The sequence below is a fragment of the Clupea harengus genome, chromosome 9 (genome assembly GCF_900700415.2).
Source record: "Clupea harengus chromosome 9, Ch_v2.0.2, whole genome shotgun sequence".
In the NCBI taxonomy this organism is placed as follows: Eukaryota; Metazoa; Chordata; class Actinopteri; order Clupeiformes; family Clupeidae; genus Clupea; species Clupea harengus.
In genome coordinates, this window is record NC_045160.1 from 23,560,093 (window position 1) to 23,582,546 (window position 22,454).

Sequence of the window (22,454 nt, forward strand, 5' to 3'; positions counted from 1 at the left end):
GACATGAGCAAGAAAAAAAAGTAAATAACCTTTTATAAAAAAGAAAATGGAAAAAAAAACGTTTTGTATTAGAACATTAACAGCGGTCATTTTTTGTACATATATGAAGACTAGGCTTTCTGATTAGCAGGAAGGTAAAAGAAACAAAAATAAACATTCCATCATTTTTTGTTTTCTTTTTTTGTTTTTAATTATGTACTTTTTTGGAGAATAATTATGTAAACACACTGCGCAGTGTTTTAAAGTGCCTTTTATTTGGGTTTCGTCTGAATAAAAGAAGACTATAAAACACGGCTGGATCGCCCCCCCTTACCCCCCCCCCCCCCCTCTACCACCCCCCATGCCCTCACCCGTGAGGACGACGGGGAGTTTGAACCGAGCGCCTAAATGCTTCCACGGAGGCGCCACCGCCACGCCCCCCGGTCACTCTCAGGCGCCCACAAGCTCCTTGTTGCCCGCCTTGCAGCTGGCACATCGTTTGATGATGTTTTCTTTCTTTCTTTACCTTTTTTTTTTCTCTTTTTTTATTTTTGTCTTTGATTTTCTCATTTTGAAAGTAAGTGCCTCTGTGACTGAAATGCTTCTTAACAGGATTCTTTTTTCTGGGGTGTTATTGTGCCAAACCAAGCCTCCCGTGTGTGATGAGAGAAACGATCTGCGCTTTGTTTTTCTCCTACTACTTTTCTTTATCTATCTTTCTTTCTTTCTTTCTTTCTTTCTTCTTTCTCTCTCTCTATTTCTCTTGCTCTCTCTCTTTCTCTCTCTTATTTTTCTGCCTCTCTTCTTTGTTTATTAAAACATGGATCTGTCGATGGTCACGCTGTGTCAGACTGCTTGTGTTTCCATCTTAAGGGGGACTCTGTGAGATTTGTGTTTCCATCTTAAGGGGGACTCTACGTGAGATTTGTGATGATGCAAGGAAAGGAAGAACTTCTCTACAGTCTGCTATTGCTCCCAAATAGGCCTTTGCCTTAGGTCTACATTCAGAAAAAAGTGGGTCAGAAAGTTGAAAGAATTGCATGCTACACCTGTTCCCTACCTGGGCTGAATGCGCACACAGCTTTTCTAGTTCATATATGATGATGATGCCAAACAGCTTCCCCCAAGGCCCTCATTTTAAATGTATAACCCAGTCTATAAAATGGCACCTGCTAACCTTTTATCAACTATCCAAATGCATAGTTTCACTTGTTTTTAGGCCCACGTGACTGTGCCGTTGCAGAAGTTCAGATATCAGTGCGGCACTGATCTCACGGAGTGTCATTGAGGTTTTATGTAAATGCTGCCTTTCTGTTCCAGAAGCAAATTAAGCCTCTCACAGCTCCTTGGCTGCCAGACAAACATGCCTGCTGAGAACCTTCATGGAGCATACCCTGGCAATGCCAGTGCTCTTCCACTTCCAGTTCAATATATATGAGGATGAATGAGCACTAGGCTGCTACATGCTACATTGTACACATACATACCCCTCAAAGGAATACAATTCAGCATAATGAGATGGTCTAGGGAGAAAAGGGCCAAAATGCAACTACTGTTTTCTTTGGTAATGTTTTTGGTAAAGTTTTGAAACTTGAAAGAAAAAAATGTTAATAAATAAAAAATAGGTAATATGGTAGGCCTATTGCAAAATGAAGGTACTCACACATTGTTGCTGTCATTTAAAAGGGCTGTTCGGCTTGTAATTGTTTTAAAATATATATTTTCTTATTCCAAATCGTACCCAGGACAATTTAAGTTAAACCCATCAATTACCTTTAAAGTTTGTCTTTTTTAAAACGAGTGAATGGAGATGTTGCACTCAAGAATTAAGTGATATTTTTCAGTCTTGGAACATCATTAGGCTACAAAAAGCCTAGTTCGTCGCTTGCTGTTCTAAAAGGACCTGTTCCTGAAAGATGTCATGCCTGGAATGCTTTTAGGATGTGACCGCTCCACTCCCGAGCCCCTGAGTCTCTAACCCAGCCCCCTCTTCGCCACTCGGTCATGAATGAATGAGTTTTACCGGGCTCTCTCTCAGGAATGCGGTAGGCTCGCAGCTGCCGAGGGAATGGCTCGGCTCGGGCTGTGGCTCCGGCATAATGCGGCCATTCATCTCCGCTCACGTTTCGAGGAGCACGCTCACTTTCATCCGCAAAGCCGCTGGGGAATGAGGGGTTGTTTCATGATAGCCGTGCGTGTACTCCGTTGTGGTGGTGCAGTCAAGATCTCAATGGACAACGTCTGGTTGAATATAGGCCTACATTTTCAGAACTGCTCAGATACAACATTGAGTTCTAAATTAGATACACAATCCCAACACTAAAATCCAGAATAGAATAGATGTTTTTGATACAGAATTATCATTAAAAAAAAAAAATTAAATTTTTTTTATTAATTTTTTACCTTTGGGCGAATGTGGGCTTATTTGTTTACTCATTCCAGTGCGTGGGCATGTAAATAAATACAATAAGAACACATGATAAAGAGACAGTACTACGTTATTATACCCACGTTATTACTGTAGGGCTCAAATTCCCGTTTTAAGCATCATTACAGAAAACGAACAGCACATGTAATCAGGTTGGTCTACTATTCTACTCGTCCTAAGAACGGAATTTGGGGGCTTTTATGAATAAGTTTGTAGGCTAAGCATTAGAAACGAGATGTGAAACAAATACCGCTCTGCCAGATGTAAAAACACCAGTCTTCATATAATGCCACAATGTAGAGGTGACATGCTCTCTTCCAAACAATAGGGGCGCTGTTGATATGAAAACAGTTGCTTTTGCTGTGATTGTACGATCGAAGAAGTAGAGAAGGCGGGTTCGTGTTGACGTGAGCTCAGTGTGGGCATGCAAAGGAAATGCATTTTAGTAGACTTACTTTGCAACTCCATCAATGGATTAGTGTGAGTAAACAAACAGTGCGTGTCAGCACAGCGCCAGCGATAACACCAGGACTTTTGTTAACATACATATTTCTCTGCTGCTAAACTCCATCAGATGTAGCTATTTAGTGACTCGCCAACTTCCTTGCAAGGGCTTTCTTGGCTGCATTTCAACATTAGCAACAGCCACTAACGCTAATTAGCTTTTGCAAGGTACCAAGTCATTTGTATTTGATCACAGCATCTGTCTCATATCACAACTTTACCAGAATGTAGACATGCTTTGGTCATTAAACACTAATAGAGTAATGCCACGTATAGCATTTTACACGAATCATTGCTGTCGTTCTTATTCCAAGGGTTCAAACGTTATCAAAGTGGGATTTATTAGGTATTTCATACATAACTTCACGCCATGTGAAGAAGCACGTCTACGGCATAACTGTATCATGAACTAACCGGTGGTGACCAAACTCTGATTTTCTGAATTTTCACTGATTTAATTCAGATTCATGAAGTGTTTCCCTGAAGACTCGGATTGCACAGCATTGGGAGCAGAATGAGTCTGGTGCTACATGATCTTATGACATGCTGCAAAGGGTTAGAAAATGACAAAGTCACGGAAAGAAAGGTACTGTGAGAGTTTTGTGTGTTAGGATCTCCCACAATGTCAACAACGAGCATGCCTTTTGTTGCTTAATTTATCCCAGGCTTTCCAGATTGAATATCCTCTGAAGGAAGTAGGCCTGCCATTGGCCTGTATGTAAAAGAGTTATATGTTTGTCATCAACGTATTAATCTAAAGACCCAATGAAACTGAAGTACTATATGCAGTGTATATTCTGCTGTATATTCAAGTGTTTTTCCTCTTTGTGTTTGTCATTTTTTGCACATCTTTGTTTGCCTATTATTAATGTGCACAATCACCCAAAACAAAGGGATGATTATGAACTCACCTTACACTGTGCCTCTCGAATAACAGTGTTGTTGTTGTTGTTCTAAAAGCATTTTGATTGTTTATCAACATAACCTTTCTTGAAACATAAGCTCTCCTCTTTGTGTCATATTTCTGAGCAGAAGGAGGTGGAGCGCTTCAAGAGGCTTTTGCGATCAGGCGAGACCATCAAGGAACTGGACCGCATATCCTCAGTCAAGAATTCCAAGCAACTCACCTGGGATGCTGTGTTCAGGTGCATTCTGCACACACTTCAGAGTCTCGTGTACCTTTCACTGTGCTGTCGGGCGCCCCTCCTCATGCCTTGTGTTCCGTCCAGGTTCCTGCAGAAGTACCTGCAGAAGGAGACGGAAGCCGTGCAGTCTGCCAAAGCCAACGTCTCGGCCGTCACCCAGGCCAACCGGCAGCATAAGATGCAGGAGATCAGCAGTCTGGTCAAGTTTTTCATCCGCTGCGCAAACAAGAGTAAGGCCATCCATTCTTCTCCCAGAGCATCACTGAACACGTGTGGACATATTTAACAACTGAACACACGAATAAGATGGGGTGGACATCTCTTGAGTTGAATGTGCAGACGTCTGCTCAGTCTAATCGAAGTGCTTTTGGACTCTTAACATGTATGTTAGTGTATGTTAGAAACTTCAGTGTGGAGTAGAATTGCTGGTAGAAGTAAAAACAGATTGCAACCAATAGGAAAGAATAGGAGTGAAACAACATATGTTGTTGTTCCCCCCCATCTAATTAGGGATGGATGGATGGATTGTAAAAGAAAACATTTAAACAGATCGTGAAGTGCAACAGCCAACAAGGAGAACCAACAAAAGCAGCTGGTTCAGGAGCATAAGTCCAGACGCACAGGACCAGGGCTAGTTTTGAGCCTAGCACAGAACTCCTGTGGTGCCTGACCAGTGTGGTATCCCTTCCTATCAGGAGGTCCGAAGCTGAAGTGTGCCGAGCTGCTCTCCCACGTGATGGAGGTGCTGAGGAGGTCCTTCAGCTGCGCAGCGTACGGAGAGGACTACAGCACCGTCCTGCTCAAGGATATCCTGTCTGTCCGCAAGTACTGGTGTGAGATCTCGTCGCAGCAGTGGCACGGTTTGTCCCTCTTCCTAATGTCCGTTGGCTTCAGAAATAGTAAATATAGTGATAGTGTCCAGTGGAAATACACGATCTCCATACTGAACTTTGTTAAATGTTATGGTTAAATAGCTATACATGATGGTGTGTTAAAACACATCTTTGCCAGAGGTAACTTTGTGTGCAGTAAAGTCGCATTGAATCATAATTGCATCACACTTTTCACAGTGTGCTAAATAACTGATATCTTGATTCCTTATTGTTGTTGTTGCTGTATTTTTATATCGCTCCAGGCTTGTTAGATCTCTACTGTGGGCTCTTCACGGGAGGCTCCGTCAACCGGGTGATGGTGAGCAGGATCATCCACACGCTGGTGCAGGCCATCAGCCTCCAGACCGACGGCTTCAATCACACCCTCTTCTGCTTCTTCTCCAAAGCCCTGAGCAACATAAGGTGAGGGAGCACTGGCACTGGCACTGACCACTGGCACTGACCACTGACAACAAAAACTAAATCTTTCATTAATAGTACTTCAATAGACATCCACAGATACATTTGTCCACAAACTCTTTAGTCAATTAATTCATCGCTTAACTGACTGTCTGTCACTTGGCCCACTACACCTCAGGACAATAGTGTCGCCCTCGGCTCTTACACTGACCACTGGCACTGACAACTGGCACTGACCACTGGCACTGACAACTGGCACTGACAACTGGCACTGACCACTGGCACTAGTCACTGGCACTGAGCTCCAAAGGAGACACACTTCACCAAGACTGAACTCTCTGGGGTTAATGAGTGATGGGACTATGAGTTTGAACTTTCCCTTATTTTGTTGCTTCCTGTATAATGTCATTGATTCTGTTCTGTCAGATTTAAGTTTTTTCAATTTGACAGTCACCTTGTTTTTGAGAAGGGTACCCCAGTATATAAAAAAAGTAATTCTTATAACTCTTCTTGGATTTTGAAAACAGTTTTTCTCCAGTCTAACACCTGTCTCACTCTTTCCCATCCCTTAGGTCAGAGAGGCAGCACGCTGTGCTGGAGCACCTGGTGTCAGCACTTAACGTCTTCCTGCGGAGGGCGCTAGTGAGCTGGCGTCGACGGGCGTGTTCGCTGGGCGAGGAGCTGCTGCCGGGTCTGCTGCACGCCTGGAGCCACATGAGGCCCAGCCCGCTGCTCAAGGACCAGCTGGTGGAGCTGTTCAGCCTGCAGCTGCATATCCACCACCCCAGTGGAGCCAAGACACAGGAGACAGGTACAGCACTGGACTTTATCTGTCCAGAGGGACAAAGACACAGGAGACAGGTACAGCACAGGTGCCATGTCCTTCTGGTGTCTGTTTGTCGTATGTTGGGGATTAAAGCTATGACAAATACTAAGGAAATGAAAGTGCGTTCGGGCTCTATGTCTGGAGTAGCAAACCTTCTAGTGTATTAAATGTATTAGTCTGAGAGTTGTAATCAGAAATGCAGAAATGTAATAGGAAATGTCCTTCATTATGCAATTATGACCGAGTCTCATCCAGTACAGAACTAACACAGTTCTCAGTCTTAATTCTGTTTGACGTCAGTCCTTTGTTGAATGTTTGAGTCTGTGGGTGTACCATGTTCATCTTCTCATCTTCACACATGTGTGTGTGTGTGTGTGTGTGTGTGTCTCTCTCTGTGTGTGTGTGTGTGTGTGTGTGTGTGTGTGTGTGTGTGTGTGTGTGTGTGTGTGTGTGTGTCCAGGAGCCCTGGCTGAGGACTGGGGCCATTGGCAGGGCCTCCTGTTCGGCCTCTATGGCTCTCTGGTCGGGGAGATCAGCGAGATTGGCAGCAGGGGGAAGTACGCTACCGGGACTCGCCACTTCGCTGCCAAGGACAACCTCATCGAGCTCACCGCTGATCTCTGCCACCAGGTATAGAGGAGCACAAGTATAATGGCCTTCACTTTATCTGAGGCCTGCTAACCGTCTGAAGGCCAGACTTCATATAAGTATCTTTGTGACGTTGTAACTAAACTATAAAGCAGAGTCTATCTTATTGAGCTGTGAGAAGTAACAGCACAAGGCTATTTTGTGCGTAGCTACATATACAAAGACAAGGTTTCACCTGAGGTAAATTTAAACCCGGAGTATAAATGTTGTGCTATATTATACACTTACAGTTATTGTTTTACAGAGTACCTATTGGCACAATAGCAGTGCACCTGGAGTACAGTAATGCAAAGTGTTCTTCCATTGTTGGCTTCACTGGCTTATACTCCTGTCGTTTCCCCAGCTGTTCAGCCAGGACAGCCGGGTCCTTGAGCTCAGCCAGGCCCACTACAGGGGCGTCCCCCTGGACAGCCCCCCTGGCTCGGGCAGCAAGCGGCGCCGCGTGGAGATCGGCTGGGAAGTGCTGAGGGACCACCTGCAGCCCAGTCAGAGCGACTTCGACATGATCCCCTGGTGAGCGGAGGTGGAGTGGAGAGAGTGGAGGCTATTTGGCTGCTGGGCTAATGAGTGTAATGAGCAGCGCTAATGTTTAAAAAGTGCTAACATTACTTGTACTAGCGCTGATTAAAGTAGTGTTTGTTGTGAAATAGTGAAGAGAATGTGAAAGAAGTCCTTCTTCCTCTCAGATGTTTTGCCAAAGAAACTGCCAGGGCTCTTGATCAAAGCACATGATTCAGAAACTGGAGCTGGTGTTACAGTGGAGTTTCTGTGCTGCTGACTAGCCAGTTAGCATTTAATGAGTTAATATCAACAGCCTGAAAGCTGAAAACAAGCTGCTCTCAACTTAGGATCTATTCATCATGCCTTTGAGAGCTCAAGTGTCATTGGCTTTATACTCTCTATAGCAGTAAGATGTTTTATTACTATAATTTAAATGCTACAGTGACCAGTGGAGACTAATTTAGTTAACCTAATTTAGTTATTACTTTGATAACGGAGATGGCTTTTGTTTGGTTAATACTGGAGTCAGTCAGTGCTAGTAAAACACAAATAAAGCCCTTTACTATCTGTTAGGTATGTTTCAAAGAACTGCCTTTCACCCAGTTTACTCCTTGTCTGTCTGCCCAGGCTGCAGATCACTGCCACCCTGGCGTCCCGGTACCCATCCATGCTGCCCGCGGGGGAGCTGGTGCCCATGCTGTCCCTCCTGTGCCAGCTGTTGGGCGAGCAGCAGCGGCGCGGGGAGAGGGGGCCGTACGTGCTGCGCTGCCTGAAGGAGGTGGCGCTGTGCCAGGCGTCGCGGCCCGACCTGGCCCAGGTGCGGGAGGCCGAGCTGGGGAGACTGTGGGGCCGCGTGTGGGCTCTGGCCGTACGGGGCGTCAGCTCGCCGCTCTCGGAGCTGCCCAGTCTGGAGCTGCTGAGGACCATGGTGCAGGGGGGACTGGTGCCGGCCGACAGAGAGTTCTGGAAGCTGTTTGCAGGCTCGGCCTGTAAGCCCTCACTGTGAGTGCAGCCCCGCTGGAGATCGGATCTCCTGTTCTCTCCTGTTGTGGAGTTCTGATCTTATCTTTTCAAAAGTATACCAGGATGCCAAATCTATGATCGCTCAAGGTTTCTTAAATAGACATACTATTTTGGGCCTAAGAGGATTCTAATTATAACATTGAAGTGCTTTTAGATTAGATTGGATAAGATTCAATTAAACTTTATTGCCATAGGATACAGGTACAAAGCCAGTTACCAGAAGTGCATTTTTTCCCCCTTAAGAGCATTTTTGCCCCGTCCTTCTCTCTGTAGGTCTTCTGTTTTGGGTCTGACCCAGGCTCTGAGGAAGTCTCCTGTGCCGAAGGGTGGTGTCAGCGGTTCAGGGCTCCCAGGGTCGGCCATGCTGGAGGGGGGCAGGCACCCCCCCCTCAGAGAGGCCATCATCTGCTGGCTACTGATGACCAATCAGAGCGAGGAGACGGAGGACAGCTCCAAACCCCACCTCCTTCTGCTCAGGTGAGCGTCGCCGCAGACTCCCAGGAGAGTCTACCTGGAGTGTTCAGACTCCTTCCAGGACGTACTCTGTGCTCCTCAGACTCCTTCCAGGACGTACTCTGTGCTCCTCAGACTCCTGGAGTGGAACTTCTTGCTAATCTCAGCCCTAATCATATTAGTTAATCAAAAACTGTATAAGCTGTTAACAACAAGCACTGACTCAAAGAACTTTGCACTCACCTAAGAAACTTGAGAAGTTTAAACATACGGTCATAAGGCTGGTCAAATATCTTAATACTTTCCTCCCGCCTTCATAGGGATTTCCCACGATACCTCATTCCCAGAATCCTAGTGTCCCTGACTCTTAAAGACAGCCAAGCGGGAATAGCGTTCCTGATGGACTCCCTCACCCCCGACAGGTAGGAAACTAACGATAGAGGCATGGTGATTTCATCTCACTGTGACTGGCTACAGGATCAGTGTGTGTGTGTGTGTGTGTGTGTGTGTGTGTGTGTGTGTGTGTGTGTGTGTGTGTGTGTAAGCAATATATACAGTGTGTAATGCTTCGTCTTAATTCGTCTGAACAATCTGCTGTTCTTTTGAAATGTGTAAATATTTAAATCCTAAAATTTTAATATTTACAATATAATATGCAACATTTATACCCATTCAAATAGGACTGGCAGTTATTGCCTGAATTCTACTCCCTCTTGTTGTTTATAAGTCTCTCTTAGTAAATCTTCAGTCCTCCTCACTCTCTCCTCCTCACTCTCTCCTCACTCTCTCCTCCTCACTCTCTCCTCCTCACTCTCCTCTCTCCTCCTCACTCTCTCCTCATTCTCTCCTCTCTCCTCCTCACTCTCTCCTCATCACTCTCTCCTCCTCACTCTCTCCTCACTCTCTCCTCACTCTCTCCTCCTCACTCTCCTCTCTCCTCCTCACTCTCCTCTCTCCTCATCACTCTCTCCTCATCACTCTCTCCTCCTCACTCTCTCCTCATCACTCTCTCCTCATCACTCTCTCCTCACTCTCTCCTCATCACTCTCTCCTCATCACTCTCTCCTCATCACTCTCTCCTCATCACTCTCTCCTCACTCTCTCCTCATCACTCTCTCCTCATCACTCTCTCCTCACTCTCTCCTCATCACTCTCTCCTCTTCACTCTCTCCATGCGTCAGCTTCCTTCCCCTGGACCAGAGGCCCTCGGCAGATGTCCGGTCTGTCCTGTCTGAGGTTGAGAGCCTCTACCTGCAGTTCTCCTTCGATGATGCCCCCCCGTGCCCCTCCCGTGGAGCGGGCGCTGGTGGGGCGACCCCTAGAGACCCCCAGCTGACCCTGGTGCCTGAGCTGAAGGCTAAACTAGAGCAGAGTCTGCTGTCTGTGGCCGACCACCTCCTCAGCTGCTGCTCTCCAGAGGTGAGAGGCAGGGGGAGGACTTTACATATACTGTATATATAGGCTAGGGCTGAACGATTAATTGCATTTGCGATTTAATCGCGATATGATAGAACGCGATTTTCTAACCGCAACGTTCGCGATTAAAAAACGTGGTCTAAAAAAAAAAAAAAAAATTAATTTTTTTTTTTTTTTTTTTTAAGATGGTACATTTTGCACACAGTGTTTAAAAAGTGCATGCCTACTGTTTATACTTAAAATTACTTTTTTAAAATTACTTAAATGCACAGTGGCAAAGCCACCGATTGTTGTTCTTGTTTCTGTAATGAGCAGTTAAATAAAAATGTAAAATGTGGGAAAGAATATTTTACACTAAATGTATCTAATATTGTGTTGGTCATATTTAAATCATTCATTACGTTTTGTTTGGGGAAAAAAGAGGATAAAAAAAATCGCATATTAAATCGCAATCGCAATATTTTGGTAAAAAATCGCAATTAGATTATTTTCCCAAATCGTTCAGCCCTAATATAGGCATATAATGTGTGAGACACGGTATTCTTGTTTTATCATTTGTTTTTTGGGGAAATGCAAGGACATATGAGATACTGCTATATTATATCATACACAATATACTGTAATATATAAGAGATGTTACAAAATACATTTACATTTATTGCCTTATAATGTACCAAGTGAAAAAGCTTCTTGTAATTTGATGTATCTAAGATAACAAGATATGTTATAATGACTGTGTGCCAAAAAGGTTGCTGTCCCTGTGTGTGTGTGTTTCTCTGGTCTGGTGTTGAGTTTGTTCTCCTGTGTGTGTGGTGTAGAGCCAGGCCTCCGGCCCTGAGTGTTGCCTGCGGTGTGCTTGTCTGCTGGTGGGGGTGCTGGGGGGGTACGTGCGCACGGGGCTCCTCGCTGAAGGAGAGCTCCGCCACTCCCCGCTCTTCCAGAAAGCCAAGGTAGAGCCCCCAAAGATCCCCTGCTCTCAACAGGAACCATTCAGCAAGAACGGACTGAAACCCGTTCTGTTGGTTTTAGTCTGTTGACGTTCTCATCATAACTTCACTGCCATTGAGCCCAGTTGATAGACTGATAATATTGTAGTTGATGGACTGATAATATTCTATTTGATGCATTGTTGGACGACTATTTTGTATCATGTTGGATGTCATTGTCAGGTGATTTAAATGTGACTGAGGTGTTTTGTTTCTGGTCTGTTTTGCAGGCGCTGGCTGAGGAGTTCAGTGAGTATGTGTACACGGCCAAGAGCAGGCTGGCCGAAGAGTCTGTCCTCTCCACCATCAGGGCTGTGATGCTCATGTGTACCCAGAGCATCAGCTGTGTGGAGAAGGTAGGATGGCACAGAGATGGATGATAGATCTCTTGATTGATGACTGATTGATGCGTGGGTGGAGAGATGGATGGATAGATCGATAGATAGATGGATGGATGGAATGAAGGTACATGTCTGTGTGTGTGTGTGTGTGTGTGTGTGTGTGTGTGTGTGTGTGTGTGTGTGTGTGTGTGTGTGTGTGTGTGTGTGTGTGTGTGTGTCTGGGTGAGTGTGAGTGAGTTTGAATGTGTGAGTTTAAATTGTGAGTGTGTGTGTGTGTGTGTGTCTGAGTGCGTCTCCATTATCTTCAACAGTATTAATGCTAATTTCCCCCCTCTTCCCCCCCTTCTATATAGACGGATAAAATGAGCTCAATCTGCTGTGACATCTTCTTGAAAATGTTGCCAGCAAGGCTGCTAACTGAGCTGACAGAGATCTGTAAGATATTGGTGAGTCCGTGAGGAATTATGCCATTTTTGGGAGTTGATTTCCTTGACAATACTACCAGTACATCGGATATAAGGTTGATTGCGATGTACAAAAATACCAGAGATACACAAATACGTTGTATGTTTTCAACCATAACGTGTTTGGAAGGCCTTCTCTTTGTCTTCTTGTAACACATGACAAGTGTTGAGTGGGAATCTGCCACTTCAAATGATGGCTGTCTGGGTGTTTCGCAGTGAAGTGGAACATTCTTGTAACCGATGCTGTTAGATTAATCATGTTTTAACGCCGATGCTGTTAGATTAATCATGTTTTAACGATGTATCCCCAGCTGAGCTCGAGGCGGCGAGACAGCCTGTCAGCGGGGGACGTGCTGATGGACGAGGACGGGGACGGGGACGGGGACGGGGACGTGAGCAGGACGCAGGCGGAGCCGCGGGAGGGCGTCGACCTGTTTGACGACGGAGACGGCCCCCAGCCCAGTGCCAACGGAAGTGCCCACGCCAAAGGAGACGGCACAGAGGTGCCACACTGCCCAGGTAAACTGTCCTCCAGACCATGCCATCCCACGGTGCCATCCCACGGTGCCATCCCACTGTGCCATCCCACGGTGCCATCCCACGGTGCCATCCCACGGTGCCATCCCACTGTGCCATCCCACGGTGCCATCCCACGGTGCCATCCCACGGTGCCATCCCACTGTGCCATCCCACGGTGCCATCCATGGCAGCTTTAGAACATCACTTTCCTCTGGTCCAGACAGAACAACAAAACCTGAAATCTCTCCTGAAGCGTATTAGACACTTTATCTACAGTCATGCTGCAGTTATATTTACCAACGATGTTCATTGCAGAACCTTAATATATTCATCATTTTTTATTTGTTTAAACATGATGTCATGTCATGATGGAATCTTGATTATTGTACAGGGTAGTAGAACACTAATTGACCCTTCATGCGTATGACTCACTACTCTCAAATACAGTTTGGTTCTGACCCTCGTCGAAAATCAGACACACACACTCTCACACACACTGAATATCACACTCTAGACCTTTCTCAAACACAGTCTGGTTTGAATACAGTTCAGTGCAACTGTCAGCAAAACAGCCTGCCCTGTAAACAGTGACCTCCTTCAGAGTGTATACCAGTGCTTTCCTCTGTGTGTGTGTGTGTTTGTGTCTCTGTGTGTATGTGTGTGTGTGTGTGTGTGTCTCTGTGTGTGTGTGTGTGTGTGTGTGTGTGTGTGTGTGTGTGTGTGCGTGTGTGTGTGTGTGTGTCTCTGTGTGTGTGTGTGTGTAGGCGCTAAGAGTGTGCTGTGTGAGGACCAGCTGCTGAAGCAGGACCATGCCCTGCTGGCGACTCTGTCCTTCCTGTCGCTCTGCTCGTCCTCGGAGCGCCCCCACGGACTGGCCTTCAAACCGGCCGACGTCCGGCGCCGCCTCCTCAAGCTGCTGGACCACCTGGAGTTCGCCCGGCCCCTGCACCTCCACCTGGTGAGTTCGCCCGGCCCAGGAGGGAGCTCTGGAGGGGAGAGGGAGAGGAGGAAGACGCAGAGGAGTGTGTTTAGAGTAGTGTGTTTAGATGTGTGTTACAGAACCAGAGGAGTGTGTTTAGATGTGTGTTACAGAACCAGAGGATTGTGTTTAGATGTTTATGGTGGTTTAGATGTGTGTGTTCAAGGGGGTTAAGAGCCATGGCTTTTGATGGGGGTGTTAAAAACACGCATCATACAGGTACTGGATCAAGGCAGAAGCAGGAGGAAGTGATATGGCCCATTCTCCACATGTGTTTAGTTAAAAGTAGTTTATTTTTTCAGTCACCCTCTGCCTGCCTCTTCATCTATTGGTTTCTTTTATCCACTCATTTATTAATCGGTCTTCTGTTTGTTTTCAGTATCTGGTGCTGCTGAAGACTCTCCCAGCAGAGGGCGCTATGTTGCCATCAGAGGACTTTGATGCTCTTCTCAGGCCCCTGGCGTAAGACACACACACACACACACACACACACACACACACACACACACACACACACGTCTCTTCTCAGGCCCCTGGCGTAAGACACACACACACACAGACACACAGACACACACACACACAGACACACACACACACACACATGTCTCTTCTCAGGCCCCTGGCGTAAGTCACAGACACACAGACACACACACACATGTCTCTTCTCAGGCCCCTGGCGTAAGACACACACACACACACACACACACACACACACACACACACACACACACACGTCTCTTCTCAGGCCCCTGGCGTAAGTCACAGACACACAGACACACACACACATGTCTCTTCTCAGGCCCCTGGCGTAAGACACACACACACACACACACACACACACACAGACACACACACACACACACACACACACACACACACACACACACATGTCTCTTCTCAGGCCCCTGGCGTAAGTCACAGACACACAGACACACACACACACACACACACACACACACACACACACGTCTCTTCTCAGGCCCCTGGCGTAAGACACACACACACACAGACACACACACACACACACACACACATGTCTCTTCTCAGGCCCCTGGCGTAAGACACACACACACACAGACACACAGACACACACACACACACACACACACATGTGTCTTCTCAGGCCCCTGGCGTAAGTCAGTGACAGTGCTCCGACCATCGCAGGCACCCATCTGCAGAATCTGGATTCAGCTTATCCTTAGACTACTGAGAATCGCTTGCTGTTTTACAGCAATACCCTATTTCACACACACACACACACACACACACACACACACACACACACATATACACATTTGAGTCCACCAACATATTCCACATTTCCAACATAAGGAATTTGATTGATTCCAGGGGTGATTTTAATTTGTTGACACTTTTGGTTACAGACACATGGACAAACACATTCAGAGAGACACACACACACACACACACACACACACACCATTTAGCTGTGAGCCTAACCCCTCTGTCTTTGTCTGTTCCCATACAGGGACATGTGTTCTCTGTACCGCCTGGACCAGGAAGTGTGCGCTGCCATTCTATTGGCTCTGCTTCCCGCCATTCACAGCCTGGGCTGGCCGCGAGCCCCCGGTGACGAGGATGAGAACATGGAGCACGTGCAGGGGGCTCTGCTCCAGGTCATCTCTGGCTTCTGGTGAGGGCGTGTGTACAGGGACCAGAGGAGTGTGTGTAGAGGACCAGAGGAGTGTGTGTACAGGGACCAGAGGAGTGTGTGTAGGAGTACCAGAGGAGTGTGTTACAGAACCAGAGGAGTGTGTGTAGAGGACCAGAGGAGTGTGTTTAGAGAACCAGAGGAGTGTGTGTAGAGGACCAGAGGAGTGTGTTTAGAGAACCAGAGGAGTGTGTTTAGAGGACCAGAGGAGTGTGTGTAGAGGACCAGAGGAGTGTGTGTAGAGGACCAGAGGAGTGTGTGTAGAGGACCAGAGGAGTGTGTGTAGGAGGACCAGAGGAGTGTGTGTAGAGGACCAGAGGAGTGTGTGTAGAGGACCAGAGGAGTGTGTGTACGAGGACCAGAGGAGTGTGTGTAGAGGACCAGAGGAGTGTGTGTAGGAGGACCAGAGGAGTGTGTGTAGAGGACCAGAGGAGTGTGTTACAGAACCCGAGGAGTGGTTTCTGGTGACGGGGCGTTTCAGCGTTCTCCCTCCTGCTCCTCAGCTGGTCGTACTGAGCCAGATCTGTGCTTTGGAACTTAGAAAGAGACTTACAGTTTGGAATGATCTTATTAGTATCAAAAGTATAAATGCATATTCTACTTGGAAATGTAGACCTTAAACTAGACAAGATGGTGGAGATAAGGTTTTATCAGGTGTGTTGATGTTATGTGTATAGAAGCGGAACTGATACTTAAACATTGATGCAAACAGACATGTGTGTTCTTGTGTGTGTCCTGTAGCATCCAAACGGATCTGATACTTAAACACTAAACAGACACATGTGTTCTTGTGTGTGTTCTTGTGTGTGTCCTGTAGCATGCTGGGTGAAAAAGGGAAGAGCACTGCACCTGTGAGGGCCGCTGTGGTCCAGTGTCTGGGGGCTCTGCTGGAGGTGAGCAAGCGTCCTGTCCTCTCCTGTCCTGTCCTGTCATCACCTGTCCTGTCATCACCTGTCCTGTCCTGTCCTGTCCTCTCCTGTCCTGTCACCACCTGTCCTCTCCTGTCCTGTCCTCTCCTGTCCTCTTCCGTCATCGCCTGTACTCTCCTGTTCTCTTCGTTCTCTCTACTATACATGCAATGTTTTTTGTTATGTTGTGATATTTGTGTTAATGTGGCAGTAAGTTATAAAATGCGACTCAACAATGGCTGACGCAGTAGTACTAGTATGTGCTCAACTAAATTTGTGCCTCTGGAATGCCCTGATGTCTTTCTAGATTTCTACATTGTTACATGTTATACAGCTCAGTGTTTGTTTGACTTAATGAACTTCATGAACTGAATTAACTTAATGAACTTAATGAACTACATGAACTAAAGGAACTACGTGAACTACATGCACTTAATGAACTACATGAACTTAATGAACTAAAGGAACTTAATGAACTCCCTGAACTGGACACTGATTGCGCTGCTCTTATTGTAGGTGGACCCCTGCTGTAAGTGGGCGGTGCTAACTATGGGGGAGGAGCAAGCTGTGAGCGATGCCTTGCCAGACCATCTGGCTGACCCTCATCATCACGTGCGCATGCTGGCGGCCATGGCCCTGGACAGGTGAGGAGTGAGACCTGTCCTCTCAGTGGACGCTCCAAAACATGGATGGATGGATGGAAGGATGGATGGATGGACAGATGGATGGATGGACAGATGGATGATGGATGGATGATGGATGGATGGATGGATGGATGAGAGTGCTGCCTGGCTGACTGCATGGATGTAGACCACTGGTCACCTTATTTTGATTCTCAAAAATGAAGAACAATCAGCACAAGATAGCTGGTTCCTCTTGTGCTTGGAATGTTGTGTCCCAGAATGCCCTTTGCTCTCCGCAGGTTGTTTGTAGACAGGAAGTCAGAGGACGGGGAGGACAGGAGGCTGCTGCCCCTGAAGAAGCAGCAGAAGGCCTTTGAGAACATCTACCTGAAGGCCCAGGAGGGGATGAAGATTCAGGTGAGACCTCACAGCGCTAGAGCACAGGTCCTATGCCTCTGTCTGAGTAGATGCAAAACACACAGCGCTCACAGAGCACAGGTCCTATGCCTCTGTCTGAGTAGATACAAAACATTAGGAATATAGGTGAATATTCCCTATAGCAGTTAAGAAGTTCTTTTGCACCACTTTGTAATGTGTACTGTAACAAAAACATTTACTGATGACATTCCATCTGAAACGAAAACTTTGTTTCATTCAATGTTTCATTCAATGTTTCATGCCCCAACTAGGGCCACTGTCATACCTTGATAGACATCAATGCAAACTGCACCCATGAGGATGTTGTCCAAAATGGCTGTTTTCCTGTCCTGTCCCCTCGTAGAAGTCTGGGGCGTCTGAGGAGCTGCCCGATGAGACGTGCAACCGGCGAGCCACCCTGCTGAAGAGCGTTGCCATGGTGATGTGCTGCAGCCCCGTGTGTGAGAAGCAGGCGCTGTTTGCTCTGGTCCAGTCCTACAAGGAGAACAACATGGAGGAGAATCTCATCAAAAAGGCATGTGTGCGCTTCTGCTGTGAGGATGACACACACACAGACACACACACACAAACGGACACACACACACACACGGACACACACACGGACACACACACACGCACACGGACACACACACACACACACGGACACACACACACGGACACACACACACGGACACACACACACGGACACACACACGGACACACACACTGACACACACACGGACACGGACACGGACACACAACACAGACACACACACGGGTACACACACAGACACACACACACGGACACACACACAGACACACAACACAGACACACACACGGGTACACACACAGACACACAACACAGACACACACACGGGTACACACACGGACACACACACACGGACACACATACCGACACACAGGCGTCTGGACGCGTGGGTCATGGGGGGTTGCCAGTGGCACATTTTGTTGGGCAAGATTGCAAGGGTTACACAGATGACAACTAGTGTTTGTGTTACGTTTGTAATGAGTGACAATAACAGTAACAATCTCGTGTGTGTGCGTGTGCGTGTGTGTGTGCGTGTGTGTGTGCGTGTGCATGTGCGTGTGTGTGTGTGTTTGTGCGTGTGCGTGTGCGTGTGCGTGTGTGTGTGTGTGTGTGTGTGATTGGCAGGTCTTGAATGGTGTGTCCCATACTCTGGGCTACCGCAGCCCCCAGGCGCTGGTCAGTGCTCACCTGTCCTACCTGGTGTCAGAGTGGCTGTGCCAGAGAGAGACGGACAAGAGCTACACACTCGAGGCCTTCCCCTACACACTCCTCAACCATAACACACTCCAGGACTTCTATAGGTATGGCCAAACACACACACACACACACACACACACACACATATATACACACATCTCAGAACATTGTTAATGGTTCTTAGGATTCTTAACACTTTGTGGCACACTTTTAATTTATAATACATTTCGATCTTGTTTTGTTCAGTGACTACATTCATGTATTGTTGAGTTGATCACTCCATTTGGCTGAGGATGCGGTGCTTCAGCTGTGATTTCATTTGGAATGTCCTGTGTTGTGTCAGGAGCACTGATCTGAAATGTCCTGTGTTGTTCCAGGAGCACTGATCTGAAATGTCCTGTGTTGTTCCAGGAGCACTGATCTGAAATGTCCTGTGTTGCTGCAGGAGCTCTGATCTGAAATGTCCTGTGTTGTTCCAGGAGCACTGATCTGAAATGTCCTGTGTTGTTGTAGGAGCACTGATCTGAAATGTCCTGTGTTGTTCCAGGAGCTCTGATCTGAAATGTCCTGTGTTGTTCCAGGAGCACTGATCTGAAGTGGTCTGTGTTGTTGCAGGAGCTCTGATCTGAAATGTCCTGTGTTGTTCCAGGAGCACTGATCTGAAGTGGTCTGTGTTGTTGCAGGAGCACTGATCTGAAATGTCCTGTGTTGTTGCAGGAGCTCTGATCTGAAATGTCCTGTGTTGTTCCAGGAGCTCTGATCTGAAATGTCCTGTGTTGTTCCAGGAGCACTGATCTGAAGTGGTCTGTGTTGTTGCAGGAGCTCTGATCTGAAGTGGTCTGTGTTGTTGCAGGAGCACTGATCTGAAGTGGTCTGTGTTGTTGCAGGAGCTCTGATCTGAAATGTCCTGTGTTGTTCCAGGAGCTCGTATCAGGTGCTGGTTCCTCACCTGGTCTTCCTGGACGACTTTGAGGCGGTGCGCTCCATCGGGAGCCAGCTGGGCCGTGACTGGAGGCTGCTGCTGGCCGACTGCTTCCCCAGGATCATGGTGAACATCCTGCCCTACTTCGCCCAGTCGGGCCAGGACCCCCGCGCCGCCCAGCACCGGGAGAAGGCCCACCGGGTCTACGACCTCCTCAAGGACGGCCAGTGCCTCGGCAAACAGGTGAGATGGACTGAGAATCTTCCTCGGAGGGTCTGGAACGTTACGCTTTTCCCTAAAGGAAGTTCGAACGTAGGGATGCATTAAGAGCTGTTTGTGACCCTTCTCGTAGAAAATAGACAGTCTGATCTGCGGAAACCTGGCTGATATAGTGGTGGAGCTGCTGATGACCCTTTATGAAGACGCAGGAGCAGGAGCAGAGAGGGGGGAGCTGCACAGGTTTACTGGGTAAGAAAGCAGTATGGGAGAACCAGGCTTGCGCCCACAAACGTCAAACAAATCCGCACTTTTTAAACGTAACAATCCCACAAACGTCACACAAGTCTTGCTGTTTTGTGTGTGTGTGTGTGTGTGTGTGTGTGTGTGTGTGTGTGTGTCCCTCCCTCAGTGAGCTGGACCCCGCGCCCAATCCCCCCTACTTCAGCTCCTATGTGATCAAAGCCACGCTGGGCTACCTGAGCAAGTGCCACAGCGCCACACACAAGAGCCTGGTGGCCATCCTCTCCAAGACCCCGGTAACATACGGCAACACACACACACACACAAACACACAAACCCATGCATCATACACACAACACACACATATTCTGCATGTGGTAACTTTTGTCAAACCAGATATCTACTTTTTTAAAGCTTGTTATTTACTTTAGATGTCTAGTGTGTGTAGTGTGTGTAGTGTGTGTGTGTGTGTGTGTGTGTGTGTGTGTGTGTGTGTGTGTGTGTGTGTGTGTGTAGTGTGTGTGTGTGTGTGTAGTGTGTGTATAGTGTGATTTGGACCACTAGTCCTAGTTGTGGTTCTGGTGTGCCTGCGGCAGGTGTCTATCCAGCGGATCCTGCTGGCGCTGTGCCAGGCGGGTTCTGAGAGCACCAGTGTGTACGAGCGGCACCGGGCTCTGATGATGTACCACCTGTTCGTCAGCCTGCTGCTGCAGGAGGTCAAGGACGGCCTGGGGGGAGCCTGGGCCTATGTGCTCCGAGACGTCATCTACACGCTCATACACCACATCAACAGCAGGTACACACACACACACACACACACACACCATCTATACGCTCATACACCACATCAACAGCAGGAACACACACACGAACACACACACACACACCATCTATACGCTCATACACCACATCAACAGCAGGTACACACACACACACACACACACACACACACACACACACACACACACCATCTATACGCTCATACACCATATCAACAGCAGGTACACACACACCATCTATACGCTCATATACCACATCAACAACAGGTACACACACACACACACACACACACACACACACACACACAAACAAACCTGCATTCCCACACACACACACACACACACACACACACACACACCTGCAAACACACACACACACACACACACACACAATCTATTCAATCATACATCATATCAAGAGCAGGTACGCGCACACACACCTACAGACCCACACACACTCACACATTCAGACATAACCTAAAGCCCAAGTGTAAATAACAGGTACATTCATAGGTTCAATGCCTCATAGTAACACAGTACTTGCAGTGAAGCTGATGTTAAACTCTGACGTGTGTGTTGTCTCCACAGGCCTGTGCGTGTGTGTGTGCTGATGTTAAACTCTGACGTGTGTGTTGTCTCCACAGGCCCGTGCGTGCGGGGGAGGTGGCCGTGCGGAGTGTGTCCCTGTGCTGTGACCTGCTGACCCTGGTCTGTCGGACGGCCGTCACCTTCTGTGACGACGCCCTGGAGAGCCACCTGCAGGTCATCGTGGGGACGCTCACCGCGCAGGTCACCGACCAGCCCACCATCTCCCAGCAGGTGAGCAGCACACACACACACACACACACTCATACACACACACTTTCATACACACACACACTGACACACACATATAAGTCCTCATGCATAATGAGTCCGGTACGTCACCTATTTCAATGGCTGTGTTTGAATTAAGATGGTCACTCACAAACTCACCTCCACACCTTACTGGCATGCACACACATTCATCGACTTACTCATTCATTCATTCATTCATTCATTCCCTCCCCCAGGTGCTAGGCCTGTTGCAGTTCTTGGTGGTGGAGAACCCGGAGAACCGTGCCCTGAGAGAGGCCATCCCTCTGCTGGAACCGTTCCCAGCCCAGCCGGCCTTCAGGGAGCTGCGGGCCGTACAGCAGCAGCTCAAGTACCGCAGTGGACCCTTCAGTCTCAGACAGGTACAAGACAGGACAAGGTACAGGAAAGGGACAAGGACAGGTACCGGATGAGAATAGGATTAGAACAGGACAGGTATAGGAAAAGGACTGGGACAGGGACAGGTACAAGTACAGGTACAGGTACGGGTACGGGTACGGGTACGGGTACAGGTACAGGTACAGGTACAGGTACAGGTACAGGGACAGGACAGGGACGGGTACGGGTACGGGGACGGGTACAGGTACAGGATAGGATTTCTTATGATCCTTATCTAGGAGATGTGGCTCAGACACATTGGTTTCAGTCAAGTTGTTCACTCTTTGTGAAGTATGAACTCTTTGTGGAGTGCTTGGTAGCTTGTTTGTGCTTTTGAGCAAAATCACTTATTGATTGTTGTGTCTGTGTCTGCAGGAGATTGAGCACTTCCTGTCGATGACTTCCTGTGACTCGTTGCCGCGGACACGGCTTGAGGGACTAAAGGACCTGCAGAGGCTGCTGGGCTCACAACGGCTGCAGATGAGGCCACTGCTCAGGGAGTGCCATGGTCAGAACACACACACACACACACACACACACACACACACACACAAATACACACACACACACACACAAATACACACACACACACAAACACACACACACACAAATACACTCTCGCACGCACACACACGCACGCACGCACGCACATAATTAACACACATAAATACACACACACAAATACACACA

General features: G+C 47.6%; 1 protein-coding gene across 1 annotated transcript in view; it reads left to right on the forward strand.

Annotated features, from left to right (window-relative positions):
• Positions 1-2,409: 2,409 nt before the first annotated feature.
• Positions 2,410-22,454, forward strand: part of atm (ATM serine/threonine kinase) — a 43,302-nt gene continuing 23,257 nt past the window's right edge. The window contains exons 1-32 of the mRNA XM_031573911.2: positions 2,410-2,887; positions 3,375-3,497; positions 3,944-4,056; positions 4,141-4,286; positions 4,752-4,916; positions 5,192-5,351; positions 5,921-6,159; positions 6,635-6,804; positions 7,166-7,335; positions 7,951-8,325; positions 8,620-8,823; positions 9,120-9,221; positions 9,981-10,218; positions 11,034-11,165; positions 11,432-11,557; positions 11,896-11,988; positions 12,318-12,525; positions 13,290-13,483; positions 13,884-13,966; positions 14,994-15,158; positions 15,994-16,069; positions 16,601-16,728; positions 17,007-17,124; positions 17,489-17,659; positions 18,300-18,475; positions 19,293-19,536; positions 19,646-19,761; positions 19,922-20,048; positions 20,349-20,548; positions 21,176-21,350; positions 21,584-21,748; positions 22,140-22,272. Coding sequence (XP_031429771.1) covers positions 3,426-3,497; positions 3,944-4,056; positions 4,141-4,286; positions 4,752-4,916; positions 5,192-5,351; positions 5,921-6,159; positions 6,635-6,804; positions 7,166-7,335; positions 7,951-8,325; positions 8,620-8,823; positions 9,120-9,221; positions 9,981-10,218; positions 11,034-11,165; positions 11,432-11,557; positions 11,896-11,988; positions 12,318-12,525; positions 13,290-13,483; positions 13,884-13,966; positions 14,994-15,158; positions 15,994-16,069; positions 16,601-16,728; positions 17,007-17,124; positions 17,489-17,659; positions 18,300-18,475; positions 19,293-19,536; positions 19,646-19,761; positions 19,922-20,048; positions 20,349-20,548; positions 21,176-21,350; positions 21,584-21,748; positions 22,140-22,272 — 4,984 coding nt within the window. The 5' untranslated portion in view covers positions 2,410-2,887; positions 3,375-3,425. The remainder of the gene's footprint in view (positions 2,888-3,374; positions 3,498-3,943; positions 4,057-4,140; positions 4,287-4,751; positions 4,917-5,191; positions 5,352-5,920; positions 6,160-6,634; positions 6,805-7,165; positions 7,336-7,950; positions 8,326-8,619; positions 8,824-9,119; positions 9,222-9,980; positions 10,219-11,033; positions 11,166-11,431; positions 11,558-11,895; positions 11,989-12,317; positions 12,526-13,289; positions 13,484-13,883; positions 13,967-14,993; positions 15,159-15,993; positions 16,070-16,600; positions 16,729-17,006; positions 17,125-17,488; positions 17,660-18,299; positions 18,476-19,292; positions 19,537-19,645; positions 19,762-19,921; positions 20,049-20,348; positions 20,549-21,175; positions 21,351-21,583; positions 21,749-22,139; positions 22,273-22,454) is intronic.